Below are 18,405 nucleotides of genomic sequence, written 5' to 3' on the forward strand. Positions count from 1 at the left end.
CAGGAGGGGAAAAGCCAATTTCCAGAAGGAGAAATCTCTGTGGTCAGGCTGCTTCAAGGCATGAGGCCACTTGGACAGTGAGCTATGCCTCCCAGACTCTTCCTTATGGAGAACTGGGTGAAGAAGCAGCTAAGGCTCTCCACCTTAACTCCAACTTAAGGTGAAGGTACAGAGATACTCAATTCCAAGTCCATTACCTGAGAACCTTTACATTTGGAAAGATAAAAATTTAAATGTGCTACTTAGCATTTTATTTTACTGAATGTGTTAAAAAAAAAAAAAGGAAAAAAAAAAAAAGAACATTTTCCCTACATTTAAACTGTAAACTAAAACTTTTTTATCTTTACCTGGCAGGGAATGATGTTAGTTGAATGACATTTTTAAAAAGGTTTCCAGTTTGAATTTTGCTCAGTTCTGCAGGCTGGGTATGATTGGAATTACAGTATTACATTATGTTATGACAGGACTTGATGATGTCTTGCTTGTAAGTGTTAGCAACAAAAACTAGTTCACTATAAAAATGCAAACCTGATTCTGTTTACTTCATTACTCACAAATAAAGGGAGGAGTTTCATTAGAACTTAACTATACATAAGTCTGCTAAAACCTTTTCAAAGTACACAGAGAGTCTAATTCTCTTTCCAAAATGACTAAGAGCTCCTACAGAAGAGCCCTCTTACGACTACCTGGGAAGAACATTACATCCAGAGTGGAAAAGAACATCACTTCTTAAAGAGGTAATTCATCATGCCACCTGCTACCATGTCCCCATGCTTCATAACTTATTTTTATTGACCAAGGACAATGCAGGGAAAGAAAAATGAAGTAGAGATGTATTAAACATTTTAAAAGTCTAAGAAAATAGAAAAAATCTTCCCATTAAACAGTTATTGATAACTTCTCCTCTTGGAGGACAGCATGATGTAGGGAACACCATTACTTTACTTCAGAGATAACGCAGAAGGCAGCCATCTGATGCTGTAAGTCAGACCCTCCTTAAGCACTTGCTGAGGAAATGGATGGGCCTGTTTTCTAGGCAGTGAAATCATAGACTGAACTTTCTTTTCCCTCTCTCTTGGGGAAGTTGCCAGCACACCCAAGGGCAGGTCTGGTGCCAGCTCTAAGGGGGCACTTTTGGATGCCTGCTTGGACAATCCTGCCTTGGCTGCAGCAACAGTACAAGAGGCATCTGGAGACAGGGCACCAGAGAAGCCAACAAACAGCAAGGCTTTCTGCATGTTTTATAGAGCTGCCAGGCTTCTCACAGGATGAATCATGTCCAGGTATAGGTGTGTCTAAGGCCCAAAAACCCAATAGCAGTTGTGAGAAGAGGGAGCTATTTACAAACCGTCAGAGGCTCCCGATGCCCAGTCTCACGGCTAAGCAGTGGGACTGGCCCAAAGATGCCTGTGCAAGTGTTCAGGTTCCTGCCCAGCACCACTGGAACTAATCTTGTCCTTTCTGCTATGCGTTCCCAGCTGGCCCTCGAGGCCCCTTGGCCAGCTGCCTTCCCACCCTCTGTGCAGAGCATTTGCCACAGCTGAGCCTCTCTCTTGATCCAGGGCCACAAAGTCTCCTACAGCTTCTCGAGTCCAATATTGGATTTCTTAGTCTTACCACAGGCTCCCTTGTAAGTCTGCCTCTAAGAATGGCCTTTATATCTTACCATACTGCTACAAAGAATAATATTGGTTCTGATTTGGCTTTACACTTACTAGATTATCTGACCTTTTAGAAACAGACTTTTTTTTTAAGTACAACCAGCAGTTTAAGAAATATCAGCATAGTCTGGTGACTCAAGTGGTTGGTTCAAGCACACTGGGCAGAGCCAGTTTCTTTGTAGCACAGGGTGACTTAGCCATCTTATTATTGCCTTCCTTTGGTCTCTCATCCAGGTTTGATTTCCAAGGCTAGATTGAGGTCATTTGTAGTCTCAGTCTTACAGCACTAGATAATATTGACATGGAGTTGACTGATTTAAAATCAAATATATGATAGTGGCCCTTGTTCCTTGGTGATCTATATACCTGTGGAAGATTATGATGGCCACTGCTTCCAACTAAGTACAACTCAAAAAGTACCTTACAGACATGCCATCAGTATTTCCTTGCTTCTTTTATGGTGATTAGAGGGAACATAATTTAATTGATGTAACAGTGGTTTATTGGAATAATGAAATCTCAGTAGATACACAGCTCGAATACAACACTTTAGTATACTTCTTTTGTTATGTTTTTCCTCATCTCTTTGTTATCATTTCAGTGAAGAGTAAATATAATGATCAAATTTATGCCTAATGTAACTGGGTATAAATCTAAATTAGTGCTTTCAACTCCACCCAAGTATAAAGAACAAAAAGGGGAAATAAAACAAATCAGTATTGCCTCCATTTTGCCAGTATAGAAGTCTCTCAACTTATACTGCTAAAATTAAACTAGTTGTGAAATAGCATAAACTAGTTGTGAAAAAGCATGCCTGGAAGGTAAGTATTGGAGCTACACTGCAAACCCCTTTAAATGTTTCATTAACTACAAGAACCTTAATACATACTCTAATAGATATATAAAAATACCTTTTTTCCTCAAAAATAATAAATAAAAAAATAAGTACTGCTATCAGATAATGAAGATCTGAATATATGTAACTCAGGATAGCTTAAAGTGCTCTGGCTTGTTGCTTTCTCAAGTTTTAAAGAGAATCAATTATTATACAAACAAAAATGCATATATCTTCTTCCCTGGAAAACATGGAGATAAAAAATCTTTGAAAATAAAGAACCTCCTCGGGAAAGCAAGTTCTCAGAAGTGTTGATCCCTTTACCTAGAGCAGGACAGGTTGCTCTGTCCTTTGACTTCTGGGGAAGGTGCATCGCCCTGCCCTGCATCGCACTGCTGCACGACGAGCGTGCCAGCCTATGTGGAACCTCAGAGCTGGCCGCACACCGGGCTTCTCCACCCCTACTACATAGAACATGTTATTGCTTATGCTCCAGTTACTGACAAATACCTTCGGTAGTAACAGGAATTGCGCATTTAATAGGCTGTGGGTTTTTCTGTCTTAACAACTTGTAAATCTGCCTCCTCCTCCCCCGTCAATAAACTCGCTCTCCCCGAGACACAAAGTAATGACCAGAACAAGCTAGCACACGGAAAGGCTCCTGCAGTGACACCTCTGTGTTCCTGGGGAGGGATTTGCTTCCTCCGAAACGAAGTAAATGAGAACCGGGCATGAACGGTGCGCCAGCCTGGTGATGAAGGCGACCCTGAAGGCGTCCTTCTCCCTTCTGAAGAAACACCTTGCTGGGGTGAGTAGGTGAAAGAGAAGAGAATTTTAATTTCCTTTATTCCAAACCCAAGTTGCAGACAGTTTAACCCCAGACAGCCGCGCCAGGAGCGGCAGGTTTTCCCTGCCCGTCCAGCCCGGCACCTGGGCTGCGCCCGCAGCGGGTTTTAGGGTGCCCAGGTTCAGGGCTCCGCCGTCCCCGAGGGCTCCCCGCCGCCGGCTGCCCCGGCCTCTCCCGTACCACACCCCCACCTCCGCGACGCTTCGGCGCCCACCGGCGGCGCGGGAGCCCCGGGGCAGCCCGGGGCCGCCGCCGCAGGAGAGGCTGTGCGGGACGGGTGGCAGCTCCCTCCGCCGCGGCTGCCCCGGCCCGGCCCGCTCCCCAGGGCTCTCCTGGAGCTTTCCCGGGGCTCTCCCGGGGCTGCCCCGGGCCCGGCGGAGGCGCCTGCGCGCTGCGGCCGCTCGGTGCCGGCCCCGCTGGCGCCGCCCGCAGCTCCCGCGGCTCCTCTGCCTATTTTAGTCACAGCCGCGGCTCCGTGCCCGCCGCGGGACGCGGGGCCGCCGGCGGCGACGAGCGGCAGCCCGAGTCCGTCCCGTCCGGGCGGCCCGGAAACTTTCCCGGGGCGCGGGGCAGGTAAGGGGCGCGGGCAGGGCGGGGGCCGAGCCGGACCGAGCCGGGGCGGGCAGAAGCCTCGGCGCTGCCTCCGCCCGCCCCCCGCCGGCGCTGTCCAGCCAGGCAGCGCTCGGAGCGCCGCCCGCGCTGCCCGGGGCCGGGGGCGTGCGGAGCCGGGGACGCCTCCGGCAGCGCCGCGCTCCGGGACGGCCGCGCCGGGGCGGGGGCGGCGGCGAGAGCGGCGGTGCCGGGAGGGCTGCCCGCCCCGAGGATTCGGCGGCGTCCTGAGCAGGGTTACCAGGGGTCACTGTCCCGGGAGGGAAGCCCTCCCTCCCTGCGTGCCCGGCGGGGGTAACCGGAGCTCCCGAGTCAGCCCTGGCTGGAAGTTGGAGAGCTCTGCCGTGTCCCCTCTGGAGAGGAGCGCGGCACGCTGCCCAACGCTGCTCCTCGCCAGCGATCTGTCTGAAATGGGACCCTCCGCTGTGTGTCTCAGGTTAGGGTTTGTCCCTTAGGACAGCGGGGTTTCTGATTCTGCCTGGGTGCTGCCGCTCATTGACAGAAGAGCTGGCTCGGGGAGTATCTCTACTTGTCACAAAACCACCTCGGGATCCGGGGATTTCTTCCTGCGGCTGGGGGTTTGCCTCGTAGGCTGGCGTTATTTGATTCTTCTCCCTCTCCATCAACTAATGGTAAGAGCAGATGAACCCTGAAATCGCATTTGCAGTTGCTCCTTTCCGAAGACAGAACGAGCCACACAAAGCACTTCCCTTCCCCAAACTAAAATTTCTTTTTGCCAAACATATTCTTCCAAACTCTAACATTTTATCACATTTTCTTCATCTGTTCTATAAGTCTTTGTGTACCTTTAGACTGTCAATCACTTTATGGGCAAATATTTTATGTGGCAAATATCTTGTAATACTGAATCATGGACTACCTGGTAGTGTCACAGAGATGTCAGTGATGAAACCTGAGTTCCAGAGCTAGGGCTTCTTACTAACTTTGTTGTTTAATGGGAATCTGATTGTACACATACAAGTTTAAATGTCTTCACTGACCACAGCAAAACAAGGGATTGTTTCCACTTCTGCAAAACTGGTCCTGTACAGGCTTTCCACAAAGTTCTGTGTGATGCCAAATAATAAAGTAGCTTAAAATGTCAAGTTTTAAAGAAATGCCTTGCCTGCAAAATAGTAAGTACACTGCAAGTCCTCTAGTGAAACAGAAGAAAATGGTAACTGTGGTCAGTTGTGGTTCCTGACACAAACTCTGCCTTCACAGATATCTTAAAGCTCTTATGACACAAGTTGAGAACAGATAGTTTTTTAAGGATTCAAGAAAAGCATTAAATGAAGCTACATTTGATCTTTTTATTAAGTGTGTGGTTTCTTCAGAGAGGAGATTTTATTTTGTTCTTTTAGTGTGTTCCCCTGCTTTTCAAAGAAATGCTCTGGTCAGTGTCTCCAGATGTTGACAGTCAACCTGTGTTTATGTGTTTGGACTCATGGCACGTCTCTGTAAGCCAGTTGTACGTGCAGGTAGGGTGTGGTGAGCCAAGCCTCTTCTTTGGGAAATAAAGTTCATGTCAGGTGGTCGGTTTCATGGAATACATTCCCATTGAAAGGCACTACTGCGCCACACAAACTCATTTGAGCGGAATTCCGCAGAGTTCAGCTGCAGTTCATTAACCCACTTTTAAAGCACTTGTGAAATGTGCCTTGTGGCTGCTTTCTCCACTGTTAATTTAAAAGTTGAATTGGAGAGAAGCTTGAACTTGTACTTTCTTTCATGTTTTATTCTAAAACACAAGAAAACAGACAAGCTGAATTGGTTTTGGTAATGCCATTCAATATTCAAGAGCCTTGCTCAAATTTATTCAAGTGTTGGTGATCTTAAAAAAAAAGTCTGATTGCCATTCTGTATTCTAGGAGCAAAAGAGCTTAAAAAAATGAGAGAGGAGATTCTACTTCTTAATTTGGTGGGAATACCCCATCTACTTATGGTTCATTAATTCTGATTCAAATTGAAAGAAATATGTATTTTTTTTTTCATTTCAACTACTGTCTAGATGATAAAATAGCATCTTCAACATTGGCTTTGCAACCACAGTGGGTTGCATTGTATATTTTACAGTGATAAATGAGGAGTTGTTGAAGTACTGGAAGTTGTGTATAGTTAGCTGGTCTTTAAATAATTAAAGATTAAATAATTTCAGCTTCACTGTATGCAGTGCTCCTAATAAGCTTCAAAGTGTTCTTTCTATATTATTGTGGGGTTTCTTCTTCTCTCAAGGCCCCCCCCGCCCAGCTTTTTTCCACTTCCTAGAATGATTAGTAGGAATTTAAGCAAATTGCACGCAGAATCAGGCTTTCCCAGCTGTACCCAAACAAGCTCAGTGAGTGGGAAGTCCCATGAAACGTCTCCTGTTGAAGAGCTGTGCTTTGGAGACAGCAGCTCTGCATCTGCTGCAACAGGGAGATGGGAGACAGGCCCGGCTTGGTGAGAAGGACAGGCAGTCACTGGCCTGGTGCCATTTGGTGGGCTCTTGGTGTGCAGTGTTGACTTCAGTGGAGAGGTGGCATTGGGGTGTGTCCAGGGCTGGGCAGCAGCTGGCTGAAGGGGCTGCTTGGCTGAACAACCTTAAGCATGGCTAAATTCTGCCTGACCGGAGCAGGGCTTTGGCCCTGGGAAGTCCTGCTGGGCTGCTGGTCGTGTCTCAGAGCTGCCCTGAAGGCAGTGAAGCACCACTGCTGGCTGCACATGCCCCAGCTGCCTGTTTTGCAGCTCTGAGCATTCCCAGAAGGAAGGATTTACTGTCTGGGGAGATATCACATCACATGGATGATATCAGTGTGGCAGGTACGGTTTGGGAATGGCAGCCGAGGCGGGTGCTGGAAGGACTAAGGAAGAGTGTGGTCTGACTGCTCTTCTAAGGTCTGAGGCACTTCACCTTCCATGTGACAGCCTCTGTCAGAGCCCTGATGCACTGGGTGAGGCAGCGATGAGACATGAATGGGACACGGGATGCCTGCCTCAACCAAGGGAGTGCTAATCCATCTTCCCTCCTCCCGTGAGCCTGCTCCCAGTGACTCATTTTTACTCGTGTGGGTAGGTCACTTGCTGCCCTTCCTGTTGCAGCTGTGGTGTTGTGCAGGTGGGACACAGAACTGCACTGCAGTCCCTTCTTCACTCTGCCCACCCAGGGACTGGGTCCTGAGGCTTGGTTGCTCGGGTTGCAGACCGGCTCCATGGTAAAGCATTGACATCCCTTTCTTTGAAAACCATTCACAGGAAGGGATGCTGGCTCCACACCGATGAAAATTTCATCTAAAATGTCTACAGGAGGAATAGTTCCAGAGATAAACCTGTCTTCAGTGTTTTCTGTTGTCTAAAGTAGCTCTTAGTTGGTTTCTGAGATAGGCTTCTGGATTTCTCTGGGAAGACCAGCTACAAAGCTTTCTAGGTATATACAACTTTTTTATATCAAGTAACTCAAGACAAAAGTTCAGGAGACACTGTTGTGATCATCTAATGTGATTTCCTGTAGCATAAAAAATAGAATCGTAGTAAATAATTTTTTTTAATAATAGTATACCCAGACTTATTTTAGGGACCAGACAGCATCTTAACTTCTTTAATTCCTAGCAAAGGAAATCTTTAAAGCCATTCCACTAATTTATTACCTTTGCTATGTATGCTTTTGTGTCTTTGAAATCTGAATATATCTAGTGACTTTCACAGTGACTGATTATCTTGATGCCATTGTCTTTTAAATTGGGTAGTCCTTTTCTTCCTCACCTTCCTTCCACCTTCCTGCAGGCTGCATTTTCTTGGGGAAACCTTGTGGTTTCCAGAATTGTAATTACAGCTTTCTCTGGGATATAGTCTCAAGAAGTTCAAGGTGATGTAGCTTGTGTTGTTAGTTACTGCCCTTATTGCTGCATGCATGCTCTCAGCCTGAAGTGTGCCCAGGGGCAGCTGATCACTGAAAATAGCTGGTCTACCTGCCCATTCTTGCCTGGAGGCACATAGCCTTAGGTTTCTCTAGATGCAGAGCTCTTCTGTGCCCTGAGTTAGATGCTGCAAAGCAATTAAGAGTTTGGTTCTCTGGTCCCTGGGGTGTCTAGCCCCACTGCAGGAGGAAAGTAGCTTGGGGAAACTATGCAGTATAAACAGGGATTGGGAGCCATAGGTGTCAGGAGGAGCCACAGAGGGGATTCCAGGGATAGCGGGCAGTGGAAGGAAGGGGTGTCTCAACTACATGTGGAACTTCTTGATGAAATTAAGGAGCAATTTCTTTTATAATCTAAATTGTGTTAGACCAGATGTAATTTGTGAGCCTAGAGGGGGTGCTCAGAGCTCATCCCTGTGGAGGTGGGGGGTGTCTAGGCCAGGAGGACCCCCCCTGGATGGAGGGACTGCCTTGCCCCTGGAGTTGCTGGAGTGTCGAGCCAGGCTATGACTCCCAGATCATGTATAAACATACACACTGTAGTGTGCTAAATCCATCATAATCTCATTTTGTGCTAAGAAGTGTATATGCTGTAAAGGAAAATCTTTCCTTTTGCTTCCAAACGTGTAGCAAACAATTCACCCAGGCTGGTTACATGATTGGCACGTACAGCTCTATGGCCTGTCCCCATGTACAATGTGAAAGTGCTGAGGGCTTTCTTTCAGAGTGCTTGGGATAAGGCAACTGAAGAATGGACTATTCAAACTGAATAGCTTTACTTTTGACTTAATTAAAAAAGACCAATGAGAGAACTGCTGGTGGCCTCAGGGCTTTTAGGGTTTCTTCTTTGCAGGAATTATTGTGATCCAGACACAGTAACTAACACTCAGCTTCTCAGAGTTGAATTTGAATCATCAGTGACAAAAATTAGGTAAAGCACATGGTTCTCAAGCAAAGTAAAAAGGTACATAATAGCTAATTCTACACTGCAGTGTAGGGGGGAAACACCCATTTGAGGAGGGGAAAGGTTGTAGCGTGCATTTGTACAATGCAAATCCTTTCTGTTTTGACTGGCTCAGTGTACTGTTTATATGAAATTTTAAGTTGCCAGCAGGTATTTATTTGGCAGCATATGAGTGAAATACTTCATTTTCTGCTTTGAAACTCCAGCAAACTCTGTGATTTCAACACTTTCTGATGGCAACTTAGTCCTCTCAGCACTGCTGCTTATTTTAAAGAAGCCCATGCCACTGCGTATTGCTCACGTCTCTAGCCTGCACTGATTTTTCAAATCACTTCATCTGCTCCTGCTGGAGAAGGTGGGATGTGTGGTGGGGCAGGACACTGAAGCATGCCAGTAATTCAGGCTGTGTTGGCAGGGCACATCTCCTTCCTGAGCTGGGAGGACTCATCATGAATGAAGCTCGGGTTTTGGCAGCCTCCAGATGTCAATGTGTGTCATTCTGATCACAGCAGTCCCACAGCAGGGAGTGTGCTGTGCATGGTGCTCCTTCTCCATGGGCAGGGATGGAGCAAAAGTGCTCAATGTTTGCTTGGGAAGACACAGCCCTTCAGCTTTATCAGCCAAGGCACGTGTTTTAAATGCACTTTCCTGCTTGCTGGATCATCACCATCAGATGAACTTGTAGCAATAGCTGTTCACCACAGCCAGGGCAATCGAAGCAGGACATCAAACAAAGCAGAAGTCCAAAGCACCTCAGGGACAGGATGGTGTCCCCTCCAGGTGCTTACAGATGTTGTCTGCTGTGGAGGATGACTCAGTGGGTATCACAGCTCTTCGGTTTTTTTGGTTTGGGGGATTTTTCTCCCCCACAACCTCACTTGCAGTAGATCAATGGCTTAATTAGAGTTTAAATTTTGGACTTGTAGGAACTATAAAGAAAAATGTGTAAGGCCTCATCTAACACTAAATACCCTTCAAAACTGGAAATTTTACTATACTTAGGCCCCTACCTACTATTGCCTCTGCTCTATTTACAACTGCCAATGATTCTTAGCTCCCAAATATTAGAATATTTTCTTATTTGATAAGAGCTGCACCTTCTCTTTCTGCCTGCAAGTATGCCTACTGTTCACCATAGCTCTGAGAAATTAGTCTCATTTAGGAGTGGGTTTTGTCAGTATTTCCAGAGGGGTTGGTTTTTCCTGCACACCTTGTGTTGCTCAGGAAAGTGTTGTTTTGGTAAGGCTGTGCTCTGGGCTAGCACTGGCCTCCCTCCTTTGCCCTTCCTCTTGCCTGGAAGGAGAGAGGCCCTCTCCAGTCTGGGAGATGCTGCAGCACAGAAAAAGTTCTCATTGTGTAGAACTAATTGAGTAAGTGGGAATTTTCCACACAGTGGTTTTGGAAGGCAGGTCCCATTCTGAAAATGAACAGTTACAAATGCAGAACAGTTTTCTCAGGACTCTGTTTTTGTGTGTGTTGAGCCTATATCCATGTCCTACTGGTACACTGTTCTTTCCAAATTATTTTGGCCCATCTTGTCATGAATAAATGCTTCACAGAAATGCTGTGAGCTGTAGTGTGGGCAGACTGAGAAAGCAATAAGTGAATTCAAAATTGTGCATACATTCTGTGAAATTACTATTGTGTTGTGTCAAATGATTGTAATGTGTGACATTACACCACGAAAAGATGTTGGTAATATAAAGCAAATTACTGCTCCACGGTGGTTTTGTTTGTGGCATGCATATAGTTTCCAATGTAACTCCTCAGTCATGGTTCCCTTCAAAACACTGATTTTTATTGTTTCCTTTGAGAAATTAGGGTCTTCAGTAAAACAACTTAGAGCAAAATGTTGGCAGGAGAATAGAAGTATTAACAATAATCCAAAATCACTATTATCAGTGATTCTGTTTTAAACAAACAATCAGTCAAACAAAAAAAAAATTCTGCCACTGATTTCTGACTGTGTAATGGAAATACTGACTGGATTTAGAACACAAGGCCTACGACCTGCATGTTCCAGTTTTATTTTCTTTTGATTCAAAAATCTTACCCCTTGATCACAGAACCACCACCTAAAATTCCTCATGACCTTACCATACCTAGGTAACTTCTTTATAACTGGTGCATCTTCCATCTCCCAGCCTCCAAAGGATAAATCCTACATCTGAGGGGAATCCCGTACCAGAGGAGAGTATTTGGATAAAGAAACAAACTGCAAAGGTTTTAGTTGTAAATTACATTATTCTTGTAATGCTGGTTCTTACACTTACAGGAGGATTTTGAGCATTGTAATTTGGAAAGATTCTGTGCTCTTTAGCTGCGGTGCTTTTATGGGCCAGTGACTTTCCTATCACCACTCCCAGAGAGGGAGAGTCTCCTCCTAACTCGTTCTTCTGAGCTCTGCTGCTCAGTAGTGCGGGATTTTATGTCTTTATTTGGCACCAGTGTTATACAATCATAGAATTAATGTTGGGGTTTGAGTAAACTTCAAAGAAGTAATGCTGTGGTGGCTAGGAAATACGATACAAATTTTCTTTATTAATTTCTTAGACCTGTCACTGTAAAAGATGCGCCACTGAAAGCCCTGATGAATGATGTTGGATGCTTCACTGCAACAGCAGTGCTTTTAAAGTATTGACTTCTGTGGCTCTTATGAGGGGGAAAAAAAAAACAAACTACTTTGATATTCTAGAGAATCTGATAATTTTGTTAACAAGATAGTTCTTAGTTTCCTTGCCGTTCTACCAGGAAAAGAGCCAGACAGTAAGGCTTTGGAAAGTTTCAATACTGATTACACCATTAATATATTCTGGCTTTGCAATTTCTACCATGTATAATCTCACATTGAGGTATGTATTTTTATTTTAAAAGACAGATATGGAAAGCTGGTTTTGAATTTATTTTGGTTTTTTTAGATTTATTTTGGAGTTTCGTGCTTCTTGGTTCTGTGTTCTCCTTTGAAAACTCTTAGGAGTACATCACCATATGAAAAAGAATAGCATGTTTCACATTTGAGAGTGTTGAACAATAAAATTGTGTGGTCCATGGCATGAAATTCTATGCTGCAGAACTTTGAATGTTATAAAATTGCTTTGTAAATGTCCTTGGAGCCATATTTTGCCGGACTACTTACTTCATGTTCTAATAGCATAATCTGCCTCAGGATGCTTTTAAGCTTTGTAGTCTTCCCTATATGTGAAGGGTTTTTTTGCCTGTTATCCTTGGAGCAGAAAAGACCATCCCCTGTGACACTTGGGTTTCCCTTGTTGTGGTGTTTGGGGATGGAGTTTGCTGTCCCCAGGAACAGAGAGCAGAGATTTGAGAGAATGCTCAAACCATTAATGAGAATGATTTGACCAAAATCCAGAGAGAGATGGGGGAGGTGGACAAGGAAGAAGAGTTCACTGTCTCTTCTTGTTAAAGAGCTGGGTAGGACATTTAAAAGGCTCTCAGGGAGCAGGGTCTGGACCAACAAATCCTTGCCAGCAGTGAGGCTGTGCAAAGGCTTGTCACAGGATGTTGTGAATGCAACACACAGATTTACATGGATTCAGTGGCAGTTCAGTGGTTGTTACTCAGATCACAGATACAGAAAACGTGATCTTCAGCTGAGTGAATATTAAAGTTTGATCCTGGAAGCACAGAGCTTCAAGGGTAATTGGATCGTAATGCAGTCTGTGGTTTAGGCAATAAAACTTTGATAAAATTTAATAGATGAAAATAATTTTATAAGTAATTCATCTCTTCTTCACTTGTCCAGATCAGATGAAGCTACAGATGACATGACCAAAGTCAAAACAATGCATGAACTGATGAGAAAGAGCATTCAGAACGTTAGCTGCTTCATTGCTGGAAATCCTAAGTGCAACTTCACTACCAAGAGATCCTGATGTTGTGTGATCACTGAGCACAGTTGGCAAGAATGGAAAACCAAAGGAAAACCAAAACTAGTTACATCTCATAAATAAAAGATTTCAAGATTCAGCTGAATCAAAATATTATTCCAGCCATGGGAGAAAATGCAAGTTTTTGGGAAAGTCTGATATATGCACATCCTACGTGTACCACCTGGAAGCAAGAGGCAGAGGGATCTATCTACCACCTAGCCAGTATTTTCTTTGTCGTGGGCTTCATGGGTGGAAGTGGATTCTTTGGGCTCCTCTACGTCTTCAGTTTGCTTGGACTGGGCTTTCTCTGCTCTTCTGTTTGGGCTTGGCTGGATGTGTGTGCTGCTGATATATTCTCCTGGAATTTTGTACTGTTCGCTATATGCTTCGTCCAGTTCGTTTATGTTACCTACCAAGTCCGGAGTGTTGCCTTTGACAGGGAATTTCAGGAACTCTACAGTGCTCTCTTCCAGCCTCTGGGAATTTCCTTGACTGTGTACAGGAAGATTGTCTTGTGCTGTGATGCAGAAGTGGTCAGCCTGGAGAAGGAGCACTGTTACGCCATGCAGGGCAAAACACCTATTGACAAACTGTCCTTGCTCGTGTCAGGCAGGTTGGTATTGCTTTGTACAGGTTTTCTGCAAGGTCTTTCTTTTCCTCTCCTTATTGAAAATGAAAGAAAAAAAAGGAAAAAACCTGACTTGTGCATTGTTTGTTTATTTTCCAGTACAATAGATTAAATATGAATGCAAGTAATATAAATATTAATAGGTTAAAAACACTTGTCTAGGATAGTACTAGCATGAAAGCACTAAGCACAGAATCTGAAATAGCATAAAGAAAAGAATTTGAAGTAATTCTTTTCCAGGCTGCTGTATCACATCATTTAACAGGTTAGGGAGATAAAGGGAATAAATGTGGATTTTCAGTGTTCAGGTTATGGCTTGCTGGCTATCTACTGCCCAGCTGCTGAGCACAGCATCTGTCCTATTCTTCTTTACTAGTGTCATCTGAAATGGGACAAAAAGTTAGTTACAAAACTGAATATACTGAGATAAACTGTTTAATAGAGATCTTGACTTTGATATAGATTGCATTCAGTTGCTTTCAAGGGGGTGGGAGAAGGGTATCAATAAGGAAGAGAAAAAGACTTAAAAGGCCCTTTCATTACAAGAGGATGTAGCTGAGCCTTTTCAAGACTTGCATACCTGGGTCTACAGTTACTGTATACTGTGGCCTGTGTTAGACCCCGAGGCAGTAACTCCACCTGCTTGTACTCCCTGCTTCCAGGAGAGCCTTCTGGCAGCCCTGCTGATGCTTTCCTGGAGTGAAACACTAGCTTTTGTACTGTATGCAAAGCAGGGTGCAGTCCCAGACCACCACAAGAGTAGGTGGGACACCCAGAGGTGATGGACATGGACTGTCCCTGATGGGACACTTGGTGGGTGCTTTTTGCTGCATGGATAGATGGAACCTGTAGGCAGCGTGACACTCAGCTGATTTAGGACTACCTGCAATGAACAATATGGACTGTGGGCAGTTTTCCTTAGCAACACCCTGGTTCACAGAGTTCTTGGGAGCTCTCTAGGAAGTACCTCATGGAAGTTGCTTTTGGTCTTACCAAAGGAGCGGTATCCATCCTTCTACATGCCCAGCCAGTCAGTGATCACCCAGAGTTCCTGCTGCCCTTCACCATGGTGGTACAGGGCTGCTTGTGTGCCTTCAAATTTATTTGTTATTTAAAAAGTAGCAAGGAAAGGAAGTTTTTCTTTGGCATCTTCAGAAGGCCACAGCATTTACACAGAGATCCCATAACACCAGGCTGTTCTTCTGGCTCCAGGCATAGTCCTGTGGCCGTATAACTCCTGTTAAACATGGAGAGAGGCCTACCTAACACATGCCATGGGGCACTCCTGCTTCCCACTCCCAGTTTTTGCCACTTTGTTCTCTCTAAAATGTGCATTTGCCTAAACTAGAAGTAAATCCCATGGTTTTCAGGAGAAGCAGGTAAATGGTGTTATGAGCATTGGTCCTTCACCTCTCCAGTGCATGATGGCCTTTAATGGCAAAGCTTGTGCATCACTGTACAGACCTACCTCAGACAGAATAATGTGGTTTGAAAAAGGCCTGGAAAGATTTCCCTTTCAGTTGCATGATTGTCTTGTATTGTCTTTCAACTGGCCTGAGCAAGTTGGGTTCAAAAATATAATTAGGATAATTATAATTGGCCATTGATGGCTTTTTAATGCTTTCAGAGCTCTATTTGAATTCCTCAGACAGTAGAAATAGCACATTCTCGTGGTAGTCATTGGTGTACAGGTAGCACTAACAAATTAACACATCTTATCTTGGTAGGATCAGAGTGACAGTTGATGGGGAGTTTCTGCATTATATTTTTCCTCTTCAATTTCTGGACTCTCCTGAATGGGATTCACTGAGGCCCACAGAAGAGGGAATTTTCCAGGTAAAAGTAAGGGGGGGTTTTTTGTTGTTGTTGTTTCTTGGTTTTTTGTTGGGTTTTATTTTTTGGGTTTTTTTGTTGGTTTTTTTTTTTTTTTTTTTTTTAGTGCTACAGGAAATTGTTCAAGCACAGTTTGATTTAGAAATAAACTTGTTCAGTTGTGGGTTTCCTTTGGGATACTATGCAAACAAGTGGCATCCCATTAGTTTGGGAAGTCGTCTTTATCTGTGGGACTGTTTTTGCTGTTTGTGTCTTGTTACAAGGAGCAGGGGTTTTCTTAAAGCTCATCTGGGTGGCAGGCTCTGTTTGCATTCTCTGGCTGCGCTGCTATGCAGCCCTGAGAAGCCAGGTTTCCTCGGGGTGGGAAGAAGCTGGTGCTGCAGAGGTTTCCCGGTGGGAGACGAGCCAGGGGAAGCCGTGTCTGGGCCACAGCTTGGCAAGGGTTACAGCACGGGACACGGTGTCAGCTGCGGTGCCCCTGCGCTCTGTGAGCCCTCACGCTGCTGTCACTTGCCTGGCACGCTGGCTCCTGGCCGTGTTGGATCTGATGGCTGCTGTCACGAGAGCAAATGGCATTTGTTGGGAGCTTTCTTTAGAGCTGCCTTTTCAGCTGAGGCTGCCAAGGGTGGAGCAGGGAGCGCAGGGCTGAACCAGGGCATCCATGTGGCACTGAACAAGGCACGCCATATGGGCACAGGCATATTGTCATTGAGGTTAACTAGACGTGATCACTTAGTCCATATCCAGTCACCTTGCTCATTTGTCTTTTGCATACAGTAGCCTCCCACACAGAATCACAGAACAATGAGGTTGGAAGTGACCTCTGAGATACCTCCCAGAGCTCTCTGGCTCGGTTAAAAGGCTCTGATTGCAGTAGAGAGTTTCTGCTGGGAGAGGGGGATGCCGTCTGAGCAAGGGCAGCAGCAGCAGCGGCACCACCTTGTCACCTGGCTGCTCAATTCTCTCTTCTCTAGGTGACACTCACCGCAGAGACAGATTGTCGGTACGTGGCCTGGAGGAGAAAGAAGCTCTACCTGCTGTTCGCTAAACACCGCTTCATCTCCCGCCTCTTCTCGATTCTGATCGGGAGCGACATCGCCGAGAAACTGTACGCCCTGAACGACAGGGTGCACGTGGGGCAAGGCTTCAGGTACGACATCCGCCTGCCCAACTTCTACCACGTGGCGCTGCCGGAGCCGCCTCCGGTGCCGCCGCCGCCCCGCTCCCACCGCCTGCAGCGGGGCTCGCCCCGCCGCCAGCCCGCGGCGCTCGCCAACTGCGGCTCCCAGCTCGCACCCTCCTAGGCAGGGAAAGCCTGCTGCAGCCATTCCTCAGAGCGCCGAAGGGAGATGGAAGGTGGCGGAGCAGAAGAGCGGAGAGGGGAAAGCAGATGAAGCCAAATTTGACTGACAAGTGCCATTAACTGGAGTAGGTTGCGTTCTCTCAAGCCAGCAGGTTGGCTTTTGCATTTTGACTGTCCGTGCAATATGTTTACTTTCTTTTGATACTCCTTCATCTCTTTTGTTTGGGAGGAGAGCAAATCATAACAATAGGAGGTCTCATTGCAATTGTGGTGGCCTCTGTGGTGGCGTGTTGGCTTTTTTTTATTTTATTGTTGTTTTTTGTTTTTTGTTTTTTAAGCAAGCCCATTGTAATTATATTTTCCTCAAAAAATTTTGTCACAATGAAGTATAGTCAGAATAGTCAATGAAAACAACTAAGTTGTCTTCAAAATATACCAACTGGCTTATAAAGTTCTTTTTTATGCCATGTGAACATTCTCTCAATTTACATGAATAATGTTGCAGAAAAAAGACTAAGGAACGATCGCATTGGGTTTGTTTCTTAAAGAAATGAAAGATTTTGAGATGCACAGCAAGATTGTTAAAAGCCTAAACAAAACAAAACAAGGAATTCTGTCCCATGAGTAACTGGTTTCTCTCCGACTGTCCTTAACAGGTAATACATGAAAACAAACATAGGTGTCATTGCTGGCATTAGAAAAATACAAGAGCTGTAACTGCTGCAAATACAACTTAGGGAAATGGTTGTGTAGCATTTCTGATAGAATGCGATGATATAGGACCTGGGCTACTGCAGCGTCAGTGCCCTTTGTGACATGTACAATAAATGATGTTAATCAATCTACTGCCAAACCATTGGAGTTTGTTTTATAATATTCCTTTCAGCTATGTTTGTCGGGAAGAGACTAAAACAGCTGCAGCAATAAATACAATTTTTAACTGACACATTTTTGTGTAGCTTCCAGAGTAACTTTTCTGTGCCTATGAAATTCTTGATTCAAAAGATGTTCTCTCCCTAATTCCATGGTGTTTTAATGACATTAGGGAGCCTCAGATTGCACTTCAGTAGGAGAGAGTTCATTCCGACCCTCGGGGTCTCTGTGCCTTTGAAGAGAAGTGTCCAAATGTCTTTGCTAACTAACCTTCCTGCTGGTCTGCCTGATGCCTACCAATAATCAAAAAGTAAGAAGCATTAATATTTTATGAGAATGGATTGCTGCTTGATATGTCTGAAAGTAGATAATATTTTTAATATTTTAAAATTGCTGGCTTGTTTGGTAGGACGACCCCTGTGTGCTTCTCTGTGTGTGGGTATATGTATAAGTTCAGATCTTGTGAGTCTTTTCTGGAGGACTTAAAATGATGATACGCTCTTACACTTGAAGGATAATCATGCAGTCTGTATAAAAAAGCTATTAGGAGTGATGTGAAACACTACCTGTTTGAAGGACATTTCGTGTAGAGCAGATAAGATTGTACAAGTTTTGCTTTTAGGTTTATGTTGCTTCCTCAGAGAGGAAAACCAGCCAAACATAAATACCCCAGCATGCAATGTGATAATCCCCAAATCATTCTCATGACCCTTCCAGGCAGTGTATTCTGTATGTACTGCTTAATGCATGAAGTCCCTGAGTCACAGAGCTACTTTGTCTTGGCCGAAAGAGAATTGGAAAAAAATGCAAACAGTTCACTGATGGCTTTTAATGACCTGTTCAGATGATCACTAAGGCACAAAGTGCCAGAGGCTGGCAGCATGTTGTAAGGATGTACATTTGTGTAACAGTCTGCAAACATAAAAATATTTTAAATGCATAAAAGAGATCTTATTCTAGACTTAGGTGCAATAGAAATAATTTATTAGTGTTCTCCTTGGTTTTCTTGGATATTTGAGTTTGGCCTATTTATTCAAGAAAACTTGTCTCTACTAAATTCTGACCCT

The 18,405-nt window shown here is 44.7% G+C and overlaps 1 protein-coding gene across 2 annotated transcripts; it reads left to right on the top strand.

Moving 5' to 3' along the window:
* The first annotated feature begins 3,801 nt into the window (after window positions 1–3,801).
* On the top strand, window positions 3,802–17,306 carry POPDC3 (popeye domain containing 3). 2 transcript variants are annotated; one of them, XM_059842379.1, is made up of 4 exons: window positions 3,802–3,916; window positions 12,575–13,314; window positions 15,057–15,165; window positions 16,137–17,306. In XM_059842379.1, the coding sequence occupies exons 2-4, from the start codon at window positions 12,824–12,826 to the stop codon at window positions 16,464–16,466; spliced, it is 930 nt and encodes a 309-aa protein (XP_059698362.1). In that variant the 5' UTR covers window positions 3,802–3,916; window positions 12,575–12,823; the 3' UTR covers window positions 16,467–17,306. The 2 variants fall into 2 exon arrangements, with proteins under 2 accessions (XP_059698362.1, XP_059698361.1); XM_059842378.1 differs by lacking the exon at window positions 3,802–3,916 and adding an exon at window positions 4,430–4,584.
* Window positions 17,307–18,405: the final 1,099 nt, after the last annotated feature.

This window comes from Haemorhous mexicanus, chromosome 3, assembly GCF_027477595.1.
Source record: "Haemorhous mexicanus isolate bHaeMex1 chromosome 3, bHaeMex1.pri, whole genome shotgun sequence".
NCBI classification, from domain to species: Eukaryota; Metazoa; Chordata; class Aves; order Passeriformes; family Fringillidae; genus Haemorhous; species Haemorhous mexicanus.

What these genes read in the sequence shown, in the direction of transcription:
- POPDC3 (XM_059842379.1), top strand. Translation starts at nt 12,824, where the DNA reads ATGGGAGAAAATGCAAGTTTTTGGGAAAGTCTGATATATGCACATCCT. An exon ending in TCCTTGCTCGTGTCAGGCAG is followed by an intron (nt 13,315 to 15,056) that starts GTTGGTATTGCT and finishes TTATCTTGGTAG; the next exon opens with GATCAGAGTGACAGTTGATG. An exon ending in CAGAAGAGGGAATTTTCCAG is followed by an intron (nt 15,166 to 16,136) that starts GTAAAAGTAAGG and finishes TCTCTTCTCTAG; the next exon opens with GTGACACTCACCGCAGAGAC.